At 44.8% G+C, this 19,175-nt stretch overlaps 1 protein-coding gene across 1 annotated transcript in view; it reads left to right on the top strand.

Annotated features, from left to right (window-relative positions):
• Positions 1–19,175, top strand: part of LOC143782431 (N-acetyllactosaminide beta-1,6-N-acetylglucosaminyl-transferase-like) — a 56,850-nt gene that overhangs the window by 33,444 nt on the left and 4,231 nt on the right. The window contains exon 2 of the mRNA XM_077269853.1: positions 9,724–9,813. Within this exon, the coding sequence (XP_077125968.1) occupies positions 9,724–9,813 (90 nt within the window). The remainder of the gene's footprint in view (positions 1–9,723; positions 9,814–19,175) is intronic.

Consider the following 19,175-nt stretch of genomic DNA (forward strand, 5'->3'; position numbering starts at 1 on the left):
ATGGATTAAAGTGGGAATAACCCACTGGCAGCCACATATTAAAGAGGAGTACACTGCTCAAAATAATAAAGGTAACACTTAAACAACAGAATATAACTCCAAGTAAATAAAACTTCTGTGAAATCAAACAGTTTGACAATCAATTTCATATGCTGTTGTGCAAATGGAATAGACAACAGATGGAAATTATTGGCAATTATCAGGAGTCAGGACACACTCAATAAAGGAGTGGTTCTGCAGGTGGGGACCACAGACCACATCTCAGTACCAACACTTTCTGGCTGATGTTTTGTCGTCACTTTTGAATGTTGGTTGTGCTTTCACACTCGTGGTAGCATGAGACGGACTCTACAACCCACATAAGTGGCTCAGGTAGTGCAGCTCATCCATGATGGTACATCAATGTGAGCTGTGGCAAGAAGGTTTGCTGTGTTTGTCAGCGTAGTGTCCAGAGGCTGGAAGCACTACCAGGAGACAGGCCAGTACACCAGGAGACATGGAGGGGGCTGTAGGAGGGCAACAACCCAGCAGCAGGACCACTACCTCAGCCTTTGTGCAAGGAAGAACAGGAGGAGCACTGCCAGAGCTGTGCAAAATGACCTCCAGTAGGCCACAAATGTGCATGTGTCTGCACAAACGGTTAGAAACCGACTCCATGAGGATGGTCTGAGTGCCACAGATGTGGGTTGTGCTCACAGCCCAACACCGTGCAGGACTCTTGGCATTTGCCACAGAACACCAGGATTGGCAAATTCAACACTGGCATCCTGTGCTCTTCATAGATGAAAGCAGGTTCACACTGAGCACATGTGACAGACGTGACAGAGTCTGGAGATGCCAAGGAGAGCGTTCTTCTGCCTGCAACATCCTTCAGCATGACCGGCTTGGCAGTGGGTCAGTAATGGTGTGGGGTGGCATTTCTTTGGAGGGCCGCACAGCCCTCCCTGTGCTCGCCAGAGGTAGCCTGACTGCCATTTAGTACCGAGATGAGATCCTCAGACCCCTTGTGAGACCTTGTGCTGGTGCGGTTGGCCCTGGGTTCCTCCTAATGCAGGACAATGCCAGACCTCATGTGGCTGGAGTGTGTCAGCAGTTCCAGCAAGATTAAGGCATTGAAGCTATGGACTGGCCCGCCCGTTCCCCAGACCTGAATCTGATTGAACACATCTAGGACATCATGTCACGCACCATCCACAAACATCACGTTGCACCACAGACTGTCCAGGAGTTGGTGGATGCTTTAGTCTAGGTCTGGGAGGAGATCCCTCAGGAGACCATCCGCCACCTCATCAGGTGCATTCCCAGGCATTGTAAGGAGGTCATACAGGCACGTGGAGGCCACACACACTACTGAGCATCATTTCCTTGTCTTTAGGCATTTCCACTGAAATTGGATCAGCCTGTAACTTCATTTTCCACTTTGATTTTGGGCATCATTTTAATTCCAGACCTCCATGGGATATTAGTTGTGATTTACGTTGATCATTTTTAGGTTTTATTGTTCTCAACACAATCCACTATATAATGAATAGTGATGAGCGAGTGTACTCGTTGCTCGGTTTTTCCCGAGCACGCTCGGGTGACCTCCGAGTATTTATGACTGCTCGGAGATTTAGTTTTCATCACTGCAGCTGAATGATTTACAGCTACTAGCCTGCTTGATTTCATGTGAGGGTTCCCTAGCAACCAGGCAACCCCCACATGCACTCAGCCTGCCTAGTAGCTGTAAATCATTCAGCTGCCGCGATGATAACTAAATCTCTGAGCAGTCATAAATACTCGGAGGTCACCGAGGGTACTCGGGAAAACCCAAGCAACGAGTACACTCGCTCATCACTAGTAATGAATAAAGATTTACAACTGGAATATTTCATTCAGTGATTTCTAGGATGTAGGATTTTAGTATTTCCTTTAATTTTTGAGCAGTGTATATATATTTATTTAGGCACACACATATGTATATATACAGTGAAGGAAATTATTATTTGATCACTTGCTGATTTTTTAAGCTTGCCCACTGACAAAGACATGAACAGTCCATAATTTTAAAGGTAGGTTAATTTTAACTTTGAGAGATAGAATATCAAAAATAAAATCCAGAAAATCACATTGTATTATTTATATAAATGTATTTGCATTTTGCAGTGAGAAATAAGTATTTGTTCCCTCTGGCAAACAGGACCTAATACTTGGTGGCAAAACCCTTGCTGGCATGAAGTTTGTGCACATGTCAGGAGGAATTTTGGTCCACTCCTCTATGCAGATCATCTCTAAATCATTAAGATTTTGAGGCTGTCGCTTGACCACTCGGAGCTTCAACTCCCTCCATAAGTTTTCTACTGGATTAAGGTCTGGAGACTGGCTAAGCCAATCCATGACCTTAATGTGCTTCTTTTTGAGCCACTCCTTAGTTGTCTTGGCTGTATGTTTTGGGTCATTGTCTTGCTGGAAGATCCAGCCACAACCCATTTTTAATGTCCTGGAGGAGGGAAGGAGGTTGTCACTCAAGATTTTACGGTACATGGCTCCATCCATTCTCCCATTGATGTAGTAAAGTAGTCTTGTGTCCTTAGCAGAGAAACATCCCCAAAACATATTGTTTCCACCTTCGTGCTTGACAGTGGGGACGGTGTTCTTTGGGTCATAGGCAGCATTTCTCTTCCTCCTAACACAGCGAGTTGGGTTAATGCCAAAGACCTCAATTTTTGTTTCATCTGACCACAGCACTTTCTCCCTTTCACTCACAGATTCATCCAGGTGTTCAAAGGCAAACTTCAGATGGGCCTGCTCATGTGCCTTCTTGAGCAGGGGGAACTTGTAGGCACTGTAGTATTTTAAACCTTTACGGCGTAATGTGTTACCAATGGTTTTTTGGTGACTGTGTTCCTAGCTGCCTTGAGATTACTAACAAGTTCCCCCCCGTGTAGTTTTAGGCTGATCTCTCACCTTCCTCATGATCAAGGATACCCCACGAAATGAGATTTTGCATGATGCCCCAGATCTACAGTATGTCGATTGACAGTCATTTTGAATTTCTTCCATTTTCTTATTATTGCACCAACAGTTGTGTCCTTCTCACCCAGTATCTTACTTATTGTTTTGTAGCCCATTCCTGCTTTGTGCAGGTCTATGATCTTGACCCTGACATGCTTATAAAGCTCTTTGCTCTTGCCCATGTTGTAGAGGTTAGAGTCTGACTGATTAATTGAGTCTGTGGGCAGGAGTCTTTTATAAAGGTGACTATGTAAGACAGCTGTCTTTCATACAGGTAACAAGTTGATTAGGAGAGCCTAACTGGTCTGTAGGAGCCAGAACTCTTAATGGTTGGTAGGGGATCAAATACTTATTTCTCACTGCAAATGCAAATAAATTTATGTAACTTATACAATGTGATTTTCTGGATTTTATTTTTGATATTCTATCTCTCAATGTTAAAATTAATCTACCCTTAAAATTATAGACTGTTCATGTCTTTGTCAGTGGGCAAAATCTGCAAGGGATCAAATAATTATTTCCTTCACTGTATATATAGACTCACAGAAATTACATTAAAAAGTGACTTTTACACACATTAGCTGAGGTCCTATAATACAATATCCTGTTCTACACTCCAGTTTGTGAGAATAAGATAATTTCTCATTTTCTTACGTCACCAAAGCAAGCTTTGCACAAAAATACAAAAAGCAAGGAACTCACAATCTAATTTCAACTGCGATGCATTTGCACAATTATTCCATTTTCTATAGAAATTCACAAATCCCATACATTTAAAATATATCTGAGCTTCATAATTACATAGTAAATATGGAGTAAAAAGACACAAGTCTGTCGATCCACCTTTAATCCCAAAGTGTTGATTCAAAGGAAAGAAAAAATCCCATGAGGCAGATGATAATTGTCCCAACTGGAGGAAAATATATTTCTCGACTCCAAATACAGCAGTCATACTATTTCACGGTATCAATATCCCTTCACCAGAATTCTAGTGCCCATAACATGTAGTATAATATTTTTTTCAACAAAGGCACCCAGGCCCTCCTTGAAGTTTTTCAGTGAATCATCCATCACAACAATATCTAGCAGAAGGTTCCATAATCTCACTGCTCTTATAGTTAAGAATTCCAGACTGTGATGGTAAAACTTTCTTTCCTCAAGATATTAAGGATTCCCCCTTGTAAAAAGATAATTACATACAGTCCATTCATTTTTTGTACATGTAATATGATTATGCTCCTATGCTTTCTTTTTCCAAACTGAATCACTCCGTTTGTTAAGGCTACTTTCACACTTCCGTCTTCTGGGCTCCGTCGCAATCCGTCGTTATGGGCAAAAAACGGATCCTGCAAATGTGCTTGCAGGATGCTTTTTTTGCCCATAGACTTGAATTAGCGACTGATCGCGATGGATGGGCACACGTCGCATCCGTCGTGCTTTGGCGGACGCGACGCACAAAAAACGTTCAATGTAACTTTTTTGTGCGACGTGTCCACCATTTCCGACCGTGCATGCCGGAATTCCACCCCCTCCTCCCCGCTCATCACAATGGGCAGCGGATGTGTTGTAAAATTGCCCACATTGTGCTAAATTTAGCACAACGTCCGTCGGTACGTCGGGCCGACGGTTTGCGATGGCCCCGTACCGATGGAAGTGTGAAAGTAGCCTAACCTGTCGTGATTGTGCAGTCCACCCATTAAAAACACCAGAACACAGGCATGCTTACCTGTTCAAGGCCTCCAACAATTGCACTACCCAGGGTGCACCAGGCCCAAGTAAAGATAGCAAACAACACAGGTGCAAATAATACCGATGCAGCCAACCTACAATTAGGAATTGGCTGCTTGGAGCACCCATGCAAAAAAATAGTCTGTATGTGGCATGTTCACACAGGACTGCAAAGTATATGGTGAAAAGCCTATTAATGACGCCATAAATATAGCGGGCTAACCATGATGCATCCTGTGTGAACAGAGGCCACAGTGTACAGAGCCATCTAGGGCCCAGGCGCACCCTGGAAAAATGTACAGTGCACCAAAAACATAACAATGTATGCAAGGTATTGGTTGATATTATGGCCACAATATTGAAGCTGCCAACCCACGTCAAGGGTCCTTGTATCTTGGCAGTCCTAATCTAAAAAAAACACCATTGGAGGAAAACCTCCACTAAACTAAAAAAAAACACCAGAACACAGGCATGCTTACCTGTTCAAGGCCTCCAACAATTGCACTACCCAAGGTGCACCAGGCCCAAGTAAAGATAGCAAACAACACAGGTGCAAATAATACCGATGCAGCCAACCTACAATCAGGAATTGGCTGCTTGGAGCACCCATGCAAAAAAATAGTCTGTATGTGGCATGTTCACACAGGACTGCAAAGTATATGGTGAAAAGCCTATTAATGACGCCATAAATATAGCGGGCTAACCATGATGCATCCTGTGTGAACAGAGGCCACAGTGTACAGAGCCATCTAGGGCCCAGGCGCACCCTGGAAAAATGTACAGTGCACCAAAAACATAACAATGTATGCAAGGTATTGGTTGATAATATGGCCACAATATTGAAGCTGCCAACCCACGTCAAGGGTCCTTGTATCTTGGCAGTCCTAATCTAAAAAAAACACCATTGGAGGAAAACCTCCACTAAACTCAAAAAAAAACACCAGAACACAGGCATGCTTACCTGTTCAAGGCCTCCAACAATTGCACTACCCAGGGTGCACCAGGCCCAAGTAAAGATAGCAAACAACACAGGTGCAAATAATACCGATGCAGCCAACCTACAATCAGGAATTGGCTGCTTGGAGCACCCATGCAAAAAAATAGTCTGTATGTGGCATGTTCACACAGGACTGCATTCCCTTGATAACGCTAGTTCTCCTTTTCTACCTGGACCTGAATCCCATGTTGTAATTTGCTTTGGCAACAGCGCCTGGCACTGGTTGCTAAAGTTGAGACGATTGCTTAGGCTACTTTCGCACATCAGCTTTGTGCCATCAGGCTCAATCCGGTGTATTTTGAAAAGCGGATCCTGCAAAAATTGCCACCGGATCCGTTTTTTTCTCATAGACTTTTATTAGCGAAGGGTTGTGATGGGTGGCCTCACGTTTCATCCGTTTTTGGCTGAATCCGTCAAAAATAGTTTTTCTGGCGGCTGGAGAAAACGGGCATAGTAACATTTTTGTGTCAGTTGAAAAAATGGACAGCGATGAATCCGGCACCACCTGGTGTTTGCTAGAATGGAAGCCTATGGCGCCAGATCCATCAAATGAAAGAATCCGGCGATGGATTCCGTTTTTTTTAAACTGAGCATGAGCATGCTACGATTATTTTACGGTATGTGCATTAGCATTTTCCATTCTGGCATCTCTGTCTCTCACCTCCCCAGGATCCAAATAGCCAGATCAGCTAGTCAGATCCGCTGAAGCATTAGTTTTTAACAATTTGCAGTATTGCAGTATATAGTAAAAATCCTATGAAGCTTAGCCTGTGGCTGATCTGCACAAGAGTACCAAGATAGCAGCAGATTCTTCAGCAGGTTACTAGTGATGGGCAAACACATGGATGTTCAGGTCCCGCCAATAATTAAAAAAAAGTTTGGTTCGGGTATCAGAACAGTACCCAAACCAGAACCTGAACCCGGACCCCATTCAAATAAAAGGGGTGCTCGAACATCTATTGTTTGCCATGCTGTTATCTGTGTGACAGCATGGCAAACACGGGCTCTGATAGGTGGTAATATTGTTACTGCTGCTCAGAGCGCTGTGGTTCCCACACTGTCAGATGACAGCATGTGAGCCATCAGCTGTGACTGGCTGTAAAAATGTTACTGCTGGACACAGGCATTGGTTGATGAGAAAGTACTACTATCTTCAGTGTATGTCTGCTATTGCTGATAGCAGTGAGAGCAGGCAAGGCTGAGGAGAGTATTCATCAGCCGGCGCCAGTGCTATAAATAAATTAGTTAATTAATTAAAAAATGACTTGGGGTTTCTTCTCTTCTAGGTAATAATAATTGGATGGATGCGCCATTTCTAGGTGTGCTGAGAGCTGATATTTTTATTCTGGAAGGGGACAAAAATAACCATGACACCTATAATAGCCCCTAGGCTATTAATATCAGTCTGCAGCTGTCTTTGTAGCCTTCACTGGTTATTGAATACAGGGGGACCAACATCATTTTTTGAGGGGTTTCACCTATAATAACCAGCAAAGAATAAGCAAACAGCTGTGAGCTGATATTAATAGCCTGGGAACTTTTATGAATATTGGCCTGTTTCAGAATGTTAGCATCAGCCATCGCCTTTCCCTCAGCTTTGTATAACAGTTACAGGGGACCCCACACCATTTTTTTCATTTACTTTTTTATTTATTAACAAGTACAGTAAAATACACACCCAAGGTAACCTTAGTTCACAGCCTCCAGGTGTTCCAGCAGCTGGAAACTTCAGTTACCATAAAATGTCCCTCAAATTTTCCCATGAGGTTTCAGAGCCTCGCAGCTGCCAGGAAAACTGGTGGCTGTGAACTCTGGTAACCTGAGGTTATCTGAGTTCAAGCCACCAAGTCCCACGGTAGCTACAGTGCCGTACTGTTGAATGTTGGAGTGTCAAATGCTGAACTTGCGGGCATTGTTCAGTCGGACACTGGCACTTGCAAAGCAAGAGAAACAGCTGTTATGAACTCATGTGACCTTACTCTTCTTGTTAATAAATAAAAAAAATTATTGTTAAAAACTGTGTGGGAGTTCCCCATAATTTTCATAATCAGCAGAGGGAAAGCCAACTGCTGGGGGCTGATGTTAATATTCTGAGCAGGAGACAATATCCATAAAGGTTCTCAGGCTATTAATATCAGTTCATATAGTAGCTCTTTTTTTAGTCTTTACTGGTTATTATAGTGGAGACTCTCCCCAAAAAAATATGTGGGGTCCCCCTATGCAAAGTCTAAACAGGCAGCTGGGGGCTGTTACTATTAGCCTAGGAAAGGGCCATGGAGAATGACACCCTCCCAAATTAAAAACATCAGCCCTCAGCCACCACAAAAATGACGCATCCATAATCTGGCTTTTAGCCTTGCTCTTCCCACTTGACCTGTGGTGGTAGCAAGTGGGGTAATAGGGTTGGGGTTAATGTCAGGTTTGTGTTGCCAGCTGACATGAAGCCCAGGGGTTAGTAATGGAGAGGCATCTATAAGACGCCCCCATTACTAACCCCATAGTAAGTTTTGAAATCAACATACAGCAAGAATAAAAATCCTTTATTTGAAATAAACACTGACTCCTTTATTTAAAATAAAGAAAAAAGTTAAGTTATACTTACCTTTATGCCTAATCCATTGATGCCCATGTCCCCTGTAAAAGACCAAAAATAATACACAACCATATCCATCACATGTCCAATATGAAGATAATCCTCAGATGTCCATGTCTCCTATAAAAGACCAAAAATAATAAACAACCATATTCCTTACCTGTTCGACAAGAACATAATCCAGTTGTTCTGCGACAAATCTACCTCTGCTACATCTAGATGCCATGCTGAATGTTGGCATGATGCGAGAGTTCAGCCTGGTAGCCAGCAGAGACACTGAACTGTACACAATAGCACAACATCAGTGTCTCATGATGATGTGAATAAGGCGAGTGGAGTTCATAGCCAATTAACTCTGTTCACCTCACTGATGTCACCACTAGGGCATACAAACTTTGCCAGAATTGATGCCTCTAATAGATGCTCATTTTCTAGAGTGACTGTGGACTGCTATTTTTAGGCTGGGGAGGGTCAAAATACATGGCCCCTTCCCAGTCTGAGAATACCAGCGCCCAGCTGTCTGCTTTAGCTTGGCTTGTTGTCAAAAATGGAGGTGGACCCAACATCATTCTTTTTAAATCTATTTATTTAAATAATTTTTAAAAATGGCATGGGACCTCTCTATTCTTGATAACCAGCCATGATAAAGCTGACAGCTGGGGGTTGCAGCCCTTAGCTGTCAGTTTTGCCTGTACTGGTTGCCAAAAATAGAGGAGACCCCACGTCATTTTTTGCTATCAGCGACAGCAGGAGTACACTGATGAGAATAGTACTTTTTCATCATCTGACGCCTGTGACTGGCAGTAACCTTTTTACCGCTGATCACAGCTGCTGTCTCACACGCTATTTTCTGACAACATGCAAGCTGCAGTGCTCTGAAAGGCAGTAACTAACTTATCGCTGATTAGAGCTGCCAGTATTTCTCATGCAGTCATGCAGTTGACAGCATGGGAAACAGCCAATGTTCGGGCTACCGAACCCTAACAGTATAACACAGACTTCCTGAAGAAGTCCGTGTTTGGGGTTCGTCCACTGACACTAGGTGTCCGGTACGGACCCCGAACTTTACTGTTCAGGTTCACCCATCACTATAGGTAACCAATCGAGGTCCAGAAATTCTGTTGCATAAGCACGGCACAATTTCCATTTAAACATCACTGTTAGAGATTCACATTGTTAACTTAATTTAGTTAAATTAAACACATTAATTTAACTTTTACAGCTCAGCTACAGCCCCTGCTGTAAGACACAGATGTGGACTGTGACAGATAGTTGGCATCTACAGCGTTACTCTCTATCACATGTAATAATTTTTGCTCTGAAAAAGGAAACTCCTTCTTCACACATTTGATTTATATGCACTGGTGATTTACTCTTCCTGAGACAATGTTCTACTTTCCTTTTCCAACAGATTTTCCAGGGTCCATGCCAGACGCTAAATGGGAAGGTAATCTCAGAGCGATAAAGTGGAGCGATGACAGTAGTCACGATGGTTGCCATGGTAATATTCCTTCATTGTTATTACAGTAGTTTGAAAGTTAAAGATAACAGGACACTTGATACTAAACCAGAACAGGATATCACTGATCCTCCGGGTGGAGCGGTGGCTTCTTTTTGAAATGCCTATTTAAAATTTCAGCTACTGATGTGCACCTGCTGGTGCGATGCTGATTGACAACTGTCTTCCATTACACTCTTACATTGGTCATCACTCAATTTCTTAAAACGTCATTATTGCTGTATAACTGATAAAACTCCAGGATAATAAAATGTGATTATTATATTGTCTTTTTATGGTAATATTTAATTTTTGGTCATTACGATACGATAGGATACGATACACTTTATTGATCCCGGGGGAAATTATGGTATTACAGCAGCAATACAAACAGCAGTACATAAAATATTAGGACACAAATCTTGCACAAGTATACCAACATTACATAACAAATAACTGTGGGTAGTTCAGGTATATAAGTCACTGTTAATTGACATTAGTACACCAGCAATCAGTCATTGTTGTCTACCACCCTTAGGAAATTATTATACATCCCCATAGCAGTAGGTACAAACGATTTCCTGAATTTCTCCTTCTTACACCTTAGTAGGATTAGGCGGCTGCTGAATGTGCTCTTCTGCTTCAAGAACAGCTCGTATAGTGGGTGTGTATTATTAATCATTATAGCCCTACACTTCTTCTGAATTCTATCCTCCAATACCTCCTCAAAAGAGTCCAGATGGAGGCCAACATCCGCGCTTGCCTTCTTGATAAGTTTGTTGAGCTTATTAGCTTCAGATACTCGCACACTACTGCCCCAGCATATGATAGCAAAAAAAATGGCGCTTGCCACAACGGACTGGTAGAACATTTCCAGCATTTTACTGCATACATTGAATGACCTGAGCTTCCGAAGAAAGTGCAGTCTGCTCATTCCCTTCTTGTAAACCTTTTCTGTATGACACCTCCAATCGAGTTTACTGTCAAGGTGAACCCCCAAATATTTGTAGCTCTCAACAATCTCAACCTCCTGGCCAGCAATATTGATCGGTAAGTAGTGTTGAGCAATACCGTCCGATACTTGGAAGTATCGGTATCGGATAGTATCGACTGATACCCGAAAAATATCGGATATCGCCGATACCGATACCCGATACCAATGCATTTCAATGGGACGCAAAGTATCGGAATGGTTCCCAGGGTCTGAAGGAGAGGAAACTCTCCTTCAGGCCCTGGGATCCATATTCATGTGTAAAATAAAGAATTAAAATAAAAAATATGGATATACTCACCTTCGATGACGTCGCGGCTTCTGATTGGTCGCGTGACCGCTCATGTGACCGCTCACGCGACGTCAGCCGCGACGTCATCGAAGGTCCTTCACGGGCTCATTCTTAGGAACGGAGGCTCCCAGTTACAGCGGTAAGGTCCAGGGGCCGCCAGAGAGGTGAGTATATGGATATATATGGATATACTCACCTCTACGGTGGCCCCTGGATCTTACCGCTGTACTCGGGAGCCTCCGTTCCTAAGAATGAGCCTGTGAAGGACCTTCGATGATGTCGCGGCTGACGTCGCGGCTTCTGATTGGTCGCGTGAGCGGTCACATGAGCGGTCACGCGACCAATCAGAAGCCGCGACGTCATCGAAGGCCCTTCACTCGCTCATTCTTAGGAACAAAGGCTCCCGGTTACAGCGATAAGATCCAGGGGCCACCGGAGAGGTGAGTATATCCATATTTTTTATTTTAATTCTTTATTTTAAACATGAATATGGTTCCGATACCGATTCCCGATACCACAAAAGTATCGGAACTCGGTATCGGAATTCCGATACCGCAAGTATCGGCCGATACCCGATACTTGCGGTATCGGAATGCTCAACACTATCGGTAAGTAATCCTCCTTTTTCTTTCTATAACTTACCACCAACTCCTTGGTTTTCTTTCCATTTAGTTCTAGACAGTTAGTCCGGCACCAATCCACAAAGTCAGAAACCACCCTTCTATATTCCTCCTCCCCCCGGCCCCCCACAATGCCCCCTACAATCACTGAGTAATCTGAGAATTCTTGGAGGTGACAAAAATCTGATTTGTACTGAAAGTCAGCTGTATACAATGGGAAGAGGAAGGGTGACAGCACTGTACCCTGAGGGGCTCCAACACTGTTCCGTACACTGCCAGATACCACCTCCCCCATCCTTACAAACTGCGGCCTGTCTGTCAGGTGGTCGCTTATCCAGTTCACCATCCCCTCATCTACCGCCATATCGGTCAGCTTATTGCGTAGTAAGGGTGGCTGTAAGGTATTGAAAGCACTTGAGAAGTCAAAGAACATGGCGCGAACTACAGATCCATCATTGTCCAAGTATGAATGTACTGTATGTAGCAGAGACAGTACAGCATCATCCACCCCCAATCTCTGCTGGTACGCAAACTGCAGTGGGTCAGTAAAAGTCCTTACCCTCGGGCACAAGTAGGCAAGTACTATTCTCTCCAACGACTTCAAAGCATGTGATGTTAAGGCCACTGGACCATAGTCTTGTAGGGCGGTTGGAAAAGTGGTCTTAAGAACCGGCACCAGGCAGGTGGTCTTCCACAGTTCTGGTACACCCTGTGATTGAAGGCTCCAGTTAAACAGGTCCTGGAAGGCAGTACACAGTTGGTTTGCAGACGCTCTGAGGACATGTGGACTGAGGCCATCGGGCCCAGCTGCTTGGCCAATAACAAGTCTACTAAACTGTTTTCTCACGTTGCTTTGGGAGACAGTGAAAGCAGGAAGTTTATCCCCCAATGTCAATGCTGCCGATCCTTTCCCAGCTCCATCCCCCATTCCTGATGATGCTGTGCTTGTGTTGGTGAATCTGTTGAAAAACTTGTTCATTCCATTAGCCAAAGGCAGATCCACTTCCCCACGCTCCGGATTTGCCTTAAACCCAGATAGCTGTTTCATGCCAGACCACTCCTCAATGGAATTGTTGTGTGACAATTTATTTTCTAATTTAATTCGGAACACCTCACGGCATTCTTAATTTTCACCTTTAAATCCCTTTGTATCAATTTCAGTTTCTTTGTATACTTCATTTTAAATGCAATTTTTTCTTGTTTAGTAAGTGTTTCAATTCTTTTGTAATCCAAGGCTTGTTATTTGCGTAACATCGAATCTTTTTAGCTGGTACAACAGTGTCAGTACAAAAATTTATATAATCCGTTACTCGCCTGACAATATTATTTACATCATCATGCTCTTCCCTGTCGCATATAACCTCCCAGTCTGTGAGGTCAAAGCAGTCTTGTAGAGCTGCCTCCGCCGCTGGAGTCCACTTCCTGATTAGTTTTATTGTTGCTGGTTGTTTACTAACAACAGTTTGGTAGGAATAGTATGAGGTTGTGGTCTGATTTCCCCAGGGGGGGCAGTGCAGATGATGAATAGGTGTCTTTAACATTCGCATAGAGGAGATCCAATATACTGTTGTCCCTTGTGGCACATTTTATGTATTGATAGAACTTTGCAAGAGCCTTTGAGATCATGGCTCTGTTAAAGTCCCCAGAGATTACAGATAACAAGTTTGGGTGCTTTGTCTGAATGCGATCTAACACCCCAAACAATACTTCCCCAGCTGCCTCTTGGTTTGCGGATGGAGGTATATACATGACTACTGTAATGCAAATGAAAAACTCCATAGGTAGATAGGAGGGCCTGAGGCCAACTGCTAAGAGTTCAATATTTTGACTGCACAGACTTTCCTTAACAGTAATATGCCACTGATTGCACCATCTGTTATTAATGTATAGTATCACCCCACCACCCTTCTTCTTACCACACTTAGCTTTGTCTCTATCAGCCCGGACCATGTGAAACCCTGGAATCGAGACACTTGAATCAGGGACCTCCGCATGTAACCAGGTTTACGTAAAGCACATGAGACTGCATTCCTTGAACTCCATCTGGGTTTTACACAGGGCTAGCAGTTCATCCGTCTTATTTCCCAGCGAGCCTAAATCTTATATTACATCTTATATTGTCACCACATTTGGAGCCTGCACTCCAGAGAATAATCCGAATGTATCCAGAGGACCTCATTTACCCTACAAATCCCTCAAAAGTGTAGTTTCAGAGTAGTCTATATGCATGGCTTGTTTTTTTAGTGTTTAGAAAAGCAGGATTTGCTTCATTCTCTTATAAATACCCATCCATTCCACTTCATCTGATTTTTTTTTTACAATGAAACCCTCCAGGGAATATATTGTTTGACTAGCGAGTGACATACATTGTAGCTTTCAGGTGGACATTGGACATACATGAGGAATTACTGCTGACATAGGCTGAATTTACCATATTTTCCATCTATGTTTTGTTTTAATCCACAAAATATCCACAATAGTCAGTGGCGCTATGTACATGACTAATTTTCCACACGGACAATGTGACTGTGTGGAAAAATTGCAGCATGCACCATTGGACTTCATTCCTTGCATAAGAGTTTGATTGGTTAAATTACAAGAAATAACTTATGCAAATGCATACATGATGCAAACCCATCTGTTTCCTCTTGGCACACCATAAATCTCCTACTGAAGATGAGATATGTGTTGTACATTGCCTTACAATTGAACAATGGCATTACACATACAAAGGCAATATAATTTTGGGCTTTTAAAATAAGTCGCTGACTTTGCTAAAGGGAATCTGTCAGCAGGGCTCTGCTATTTAATCTGAGAGCGACATAATGTAGGTGCAGCGACCCTGATTCCTGGAATGTGGCGCTAACTAGGCTGTGTGCTGTAGCTTCAAAACAATCAGTGTTTTATCAACAGGAGATTATCATTAGAGTACTAGTTGTGTGCAAACCAGTCCAGATAATCTCTGTAATCTCACCCTCACAACTGATTGACAGCTTGCTGACATTTCACAGTGTACACAGGAAGCTGCCAATCAGTGATGTGGGCGGGGTTATACACAGCGCAGCATACTGACCACTGCTACATCTATGAAGCGATGGCCGGGGGACCACCACGGTGCAGGAAGACTACTGTACACAAGATGAGGTGCAAACAACTAAGGGTAGATTTATTGGGAGGCAAGGAATGAAGTGGGTGAGGAAGATGCAAACAGGGGTATGCAATGGCAAGAGACACTTTACACGAGTTATAATCGTTATCTTGTCCGTAAAATAGCACGGTGCTCCAACTATTACAGACTCAGAATATGTCTCACAAGCAACTTTAAGCAATAAACAAATAACGATGCTACTCTATGTATAACCTCCCTGGCCCTTACTAAGCAGGCCACACGGCTCCCGTGTACTGACTACTGAAGCCTACACGAGGCCCTAACAGGTGCACCAAACAGGAACAGACTCACAGTGATGCTGGGGACTCAGGTCCAGTCCCAGGGGGCCCCCAGAAGTCTAATATGGTGGTGCACATGGCTTTCTGTCAGCTCTGTGAAGCATGGTCTTCTCCTTGCTTCTGGATCCTAGGGATGCTCCTGGAAACTGTAAGTCCCTTTCTCAGTATCTTCGTGGCTTCACGAGCTAGCACAGAACAGCCACCATTGCTGTACCCGGAAAAGTCTTGCAAATTTCACAAGTACACTCCGTCCCCAGGCTGGGGGACCTTTCTTGTAGCAAAACAGCACAAATTTCTCTCTCTAGAAGCTTCAGCTCACACACACAGTTCAGGCTCAACTCTTCCCCTAATTCTAGGGCAGTTCATCTTCACAGTCTAAAGCAGGGGGAAGCAGGACATTCCATCACACCAGACAAGGGGGTGCTGTCTCTTAAAGTGGCAGCATGTTACTGTCCATAACAGCACCACCCTCTTAAATGCCTCCCTTCTTAATGATGGTTGTCCTCGACCATGACAGAATCAAGGTTGAAGCGTAATGAAGGAACGTGCAATGCGGAGCAGCACCTATAGAGGAGGCAACAAAGATGTACAAACAGACAGAGCACACTGTTCTACATATCGGACTGGTGGAACCCCTGTATTAGACCTCTGGGATCTCCGAAGCTCTTGGCTGTCAGGCAAGGCTTGACTATCTTCCAGAGAAACACTTGTTGCAGGAGACATTGTGAGCTCTTGTCTGGTCTCGCCCTCGCATGGCAGTACTGGTACATCCATGGGATTACCATCTCTGTGCGGCTGAGGACCCCCTACTGTGTCAGGGAGGGTCCACCACTCATCATCGATTTCACCATCAGGCATGACAGATTCAGGAAGTGGAGTGGCGCCTTCAGGCGACAATGGCGTAGAACAGACCTCAGACCGGCAAGGCCGCAGCATATTTCTGGGAAGTACTCATAATACCACCCCCCCACCACATCACCACACATAATCCCGCCATCACCACACATAATCCCACCCCCCATGACATTACCACAGATAATCCCGCCCCCCACCACATCACCACACATAATCCCGCCCCCCCACATCACCACACATAATCCTGCCTCCCCACCACATCACCACACATAATCCTACCCCCACCACATCACCACACATAATCCCGCCTCCCCACCACATCACCACACATAATCCTGCCCCCCATCATATTACCACACTTAATCCCGCCCCCCCACCACATTACCACACATAATCCCACACCACATTACCACACATAATCCCGCCCCCCACCATATTACCACACATAATCCCGCCCCCCACCACATTACCACACATAATCCCGCCCCCCACCTAATCACCACACATAATCCCGCCCCCCACCACATCACCACTTATAATCCCGCCCCCACCACATTATCACACATAATCCCACCCACCACCACATTACCACACATAATCCCGCCCCCACCACATTGTTGGGACTCTGAACATTTTTTATTACCTTTTTGTGCATTACTGCCCTTTTCCAAGATGGCGTCTTTGGTCTCATGTGCACTGTGTCTTCCTGCTATAAAACTCCACCCCAGCCTTCAGTCTGTGCTAGAGTATTCGGCCTTGCATCCAGCTCCTGACCTCTGGTGACTCCCTGGCTATATACCTGCTCCTGTGAACCTGTGGGGTTATCCTGCTACTCTGCTCTGAGTTCCTGCTGCATACACCAGTTCCAGTAATCCTCCTTCATCTGCTGCTTGTGTTTGCTTCCATCTGCATTTGCTGGACATGTAAGCTGTTTCTGCTCTGCAAGACCCTGAGACTATTACCTAGACCTCCCTGGTTGAGCTAAGATATTATTTGAACTGCCTTATAAGCATATCTATCTGTGTTGTGGACTAAGCAAGGACTTATTCGTGTCAAGTATCCTCAAGAATAATTGTGCTTCATAGACTTTCTGCATGATTGCATTTTCCTCTGAAGTTTCCTATAGACTGCTGAGCTGCATTTGATATTTGCACCAAGTGTTGTGGACTTGAGTTTCTCTCTGCTAGTGTTGAGCGATACCTTCCGATATGCAAAGGTATTGGTATCGGATTGGATCGGCCGATATCCAAAAAATATCGGATATCGCCGATACCGATACCCGATACCAATGCATATCAATGGGACACAAAATATCGGAATGGTTCCCAGGGTCTGAAGGAGATGAAACTCTCCTTCAGGCCCTGGGATCCATATTCATGTATAAAATAAAGAATAAAAATAAAAAATATTGATATACTCACCCCTCCGACAGCCGCGGCTCTCACCGGTCCAAGCGCCTGCCTCCGTTCCTAAGAATGCAGAGTGAAGGACCTTCGATGACGTCGCGGCTTGTGATTGGTCGCGTGACCGCTCATGTGACCGCTCACGCGACCAATCACAAGCCGCGACGTCATCGAAGGTCCTTCACTCCCTGCATTCTTAGGAACGGAGGCACCGCTAAGAGCCAGGGTCCGCCGGAGGGGTGAGTATATCAATATTTTTTATTTTTATTATTTATTTTTTACATGAATATGGATCCCAGGGCCTGAAGGAGAGTCTCCTCTCCTCCAGACCCTGGGAACCATACACACCGCACACTTCCGATTCCGATTTCCGATATCGCAAAAATATCGGAACTCGGTATCGGAATTCCAATACAGTAAATATCGGCCGATTCCCGATATTTGCAGTATCGGAATGCTCAACACTACTCTCTGCACCTGTTTGAATAACCGTGTGATAATATAGACTTTACCACTTATAAAACTGTGTCCTGTAGTTGTCTTGTTCCACGCAAAGAGTCTCTTGAATTATCCCCTATAATTATTACAGGATACTCTAGCCTAAAAAAAAAGGAGACTGCTGGAACAATGACTGCAGAAAGCAGACTAGAGCAGGTGTTTTCCATAATTAGATCACTGCAGAAAGATGTGGAAGGTCTGCAAAAGAAGTTTGGAAGCTTTGAACTCAATCAACAAGTGTTTGGACAGACTTTGCAGGACTTAAGCACCCGCATGGCAGCCCAGGAAAACAAACTTGCTGGCATAGAGTCCCAGTATGAACGGGCTTTTCAGGACATAAGCACGCAAATAGCTGCACAAGCGACTTTTCCCTCTGGGCAACCGCCACCAGCTAGCCCACCTAAGTTGCCCCCACCACATCACCACACATAATCCCGCCCCTCCACCACATCACCACATATAATCCCGCCCCCCACCACATTACCACAGATAATCCCGCCCCCCACCACATTACCACACAAAATCCCGCCCCTCCACCCCATCATCACACATAATCCCGCCCCCTGCCACATTACCACACATAATCCCGCCCCCCCACATTACCACATGAGGCTCCGTCCCCACACATTACCACACGAGGCTCCGTCCTCACACATTACCACACGAGGCTCCGTTCCCCCACATTACCACATGAGGATCCGTTCACCCACATTACCACATGAGGCTCCGTCCCCTCACATTACCACACGAGGCTCTGTCCTCACACATTACCACACAAGGCTCCGCCCTCCCACATTACCACATGAGGCTCCGCCCCCCACATTACCACACGAGGCTCTGTCCCCACACATTACCACACGAGGCTCCGTCCCCACACATTATCACACGAGGCTCTGTCCTCACACATTACTACACGAGGCTCCGTCCCCACACATTACCACACGAGGCTCTGCCCCCCCACATTACTACACGAGGCTCCATCCCGACACATTACCACATGAGGCTCAACCCCCACATTACCTTACGAGGCTCTGCCCCACATTACCACACAAAGCTCCGCCCCCACACATTACCACATGAGGCTCTGCCCCCCACATTACCACACAAAGCTCCTCCCCCCACATTAGCACACGAGGCTCCGTCCCCGCACATTACCACATGAGGCTCCGCCCCCCACATTACCACATGAAGCTCCTCCCCCCACATTACCACATGAGGCTCCTCCCCCCACATTACCACACGAGGCTCCGTCCTCACAC

Source organism: Ranitomeya variabilis, chromosome 6 (assembly GCF_051348905.1).
Source record: "Ranitomeya variabilis isolate aRanVar5 chromosome 6, aRanVar5.hap1, whole genome shotgun sequence".
Classification (NCBI taxonomy): Eukaryota; Metazoa; Chordata; class Amphibia; order Anura; family Dendrobatidae; genus Ranitomeya; species Ranitomeya variabilis.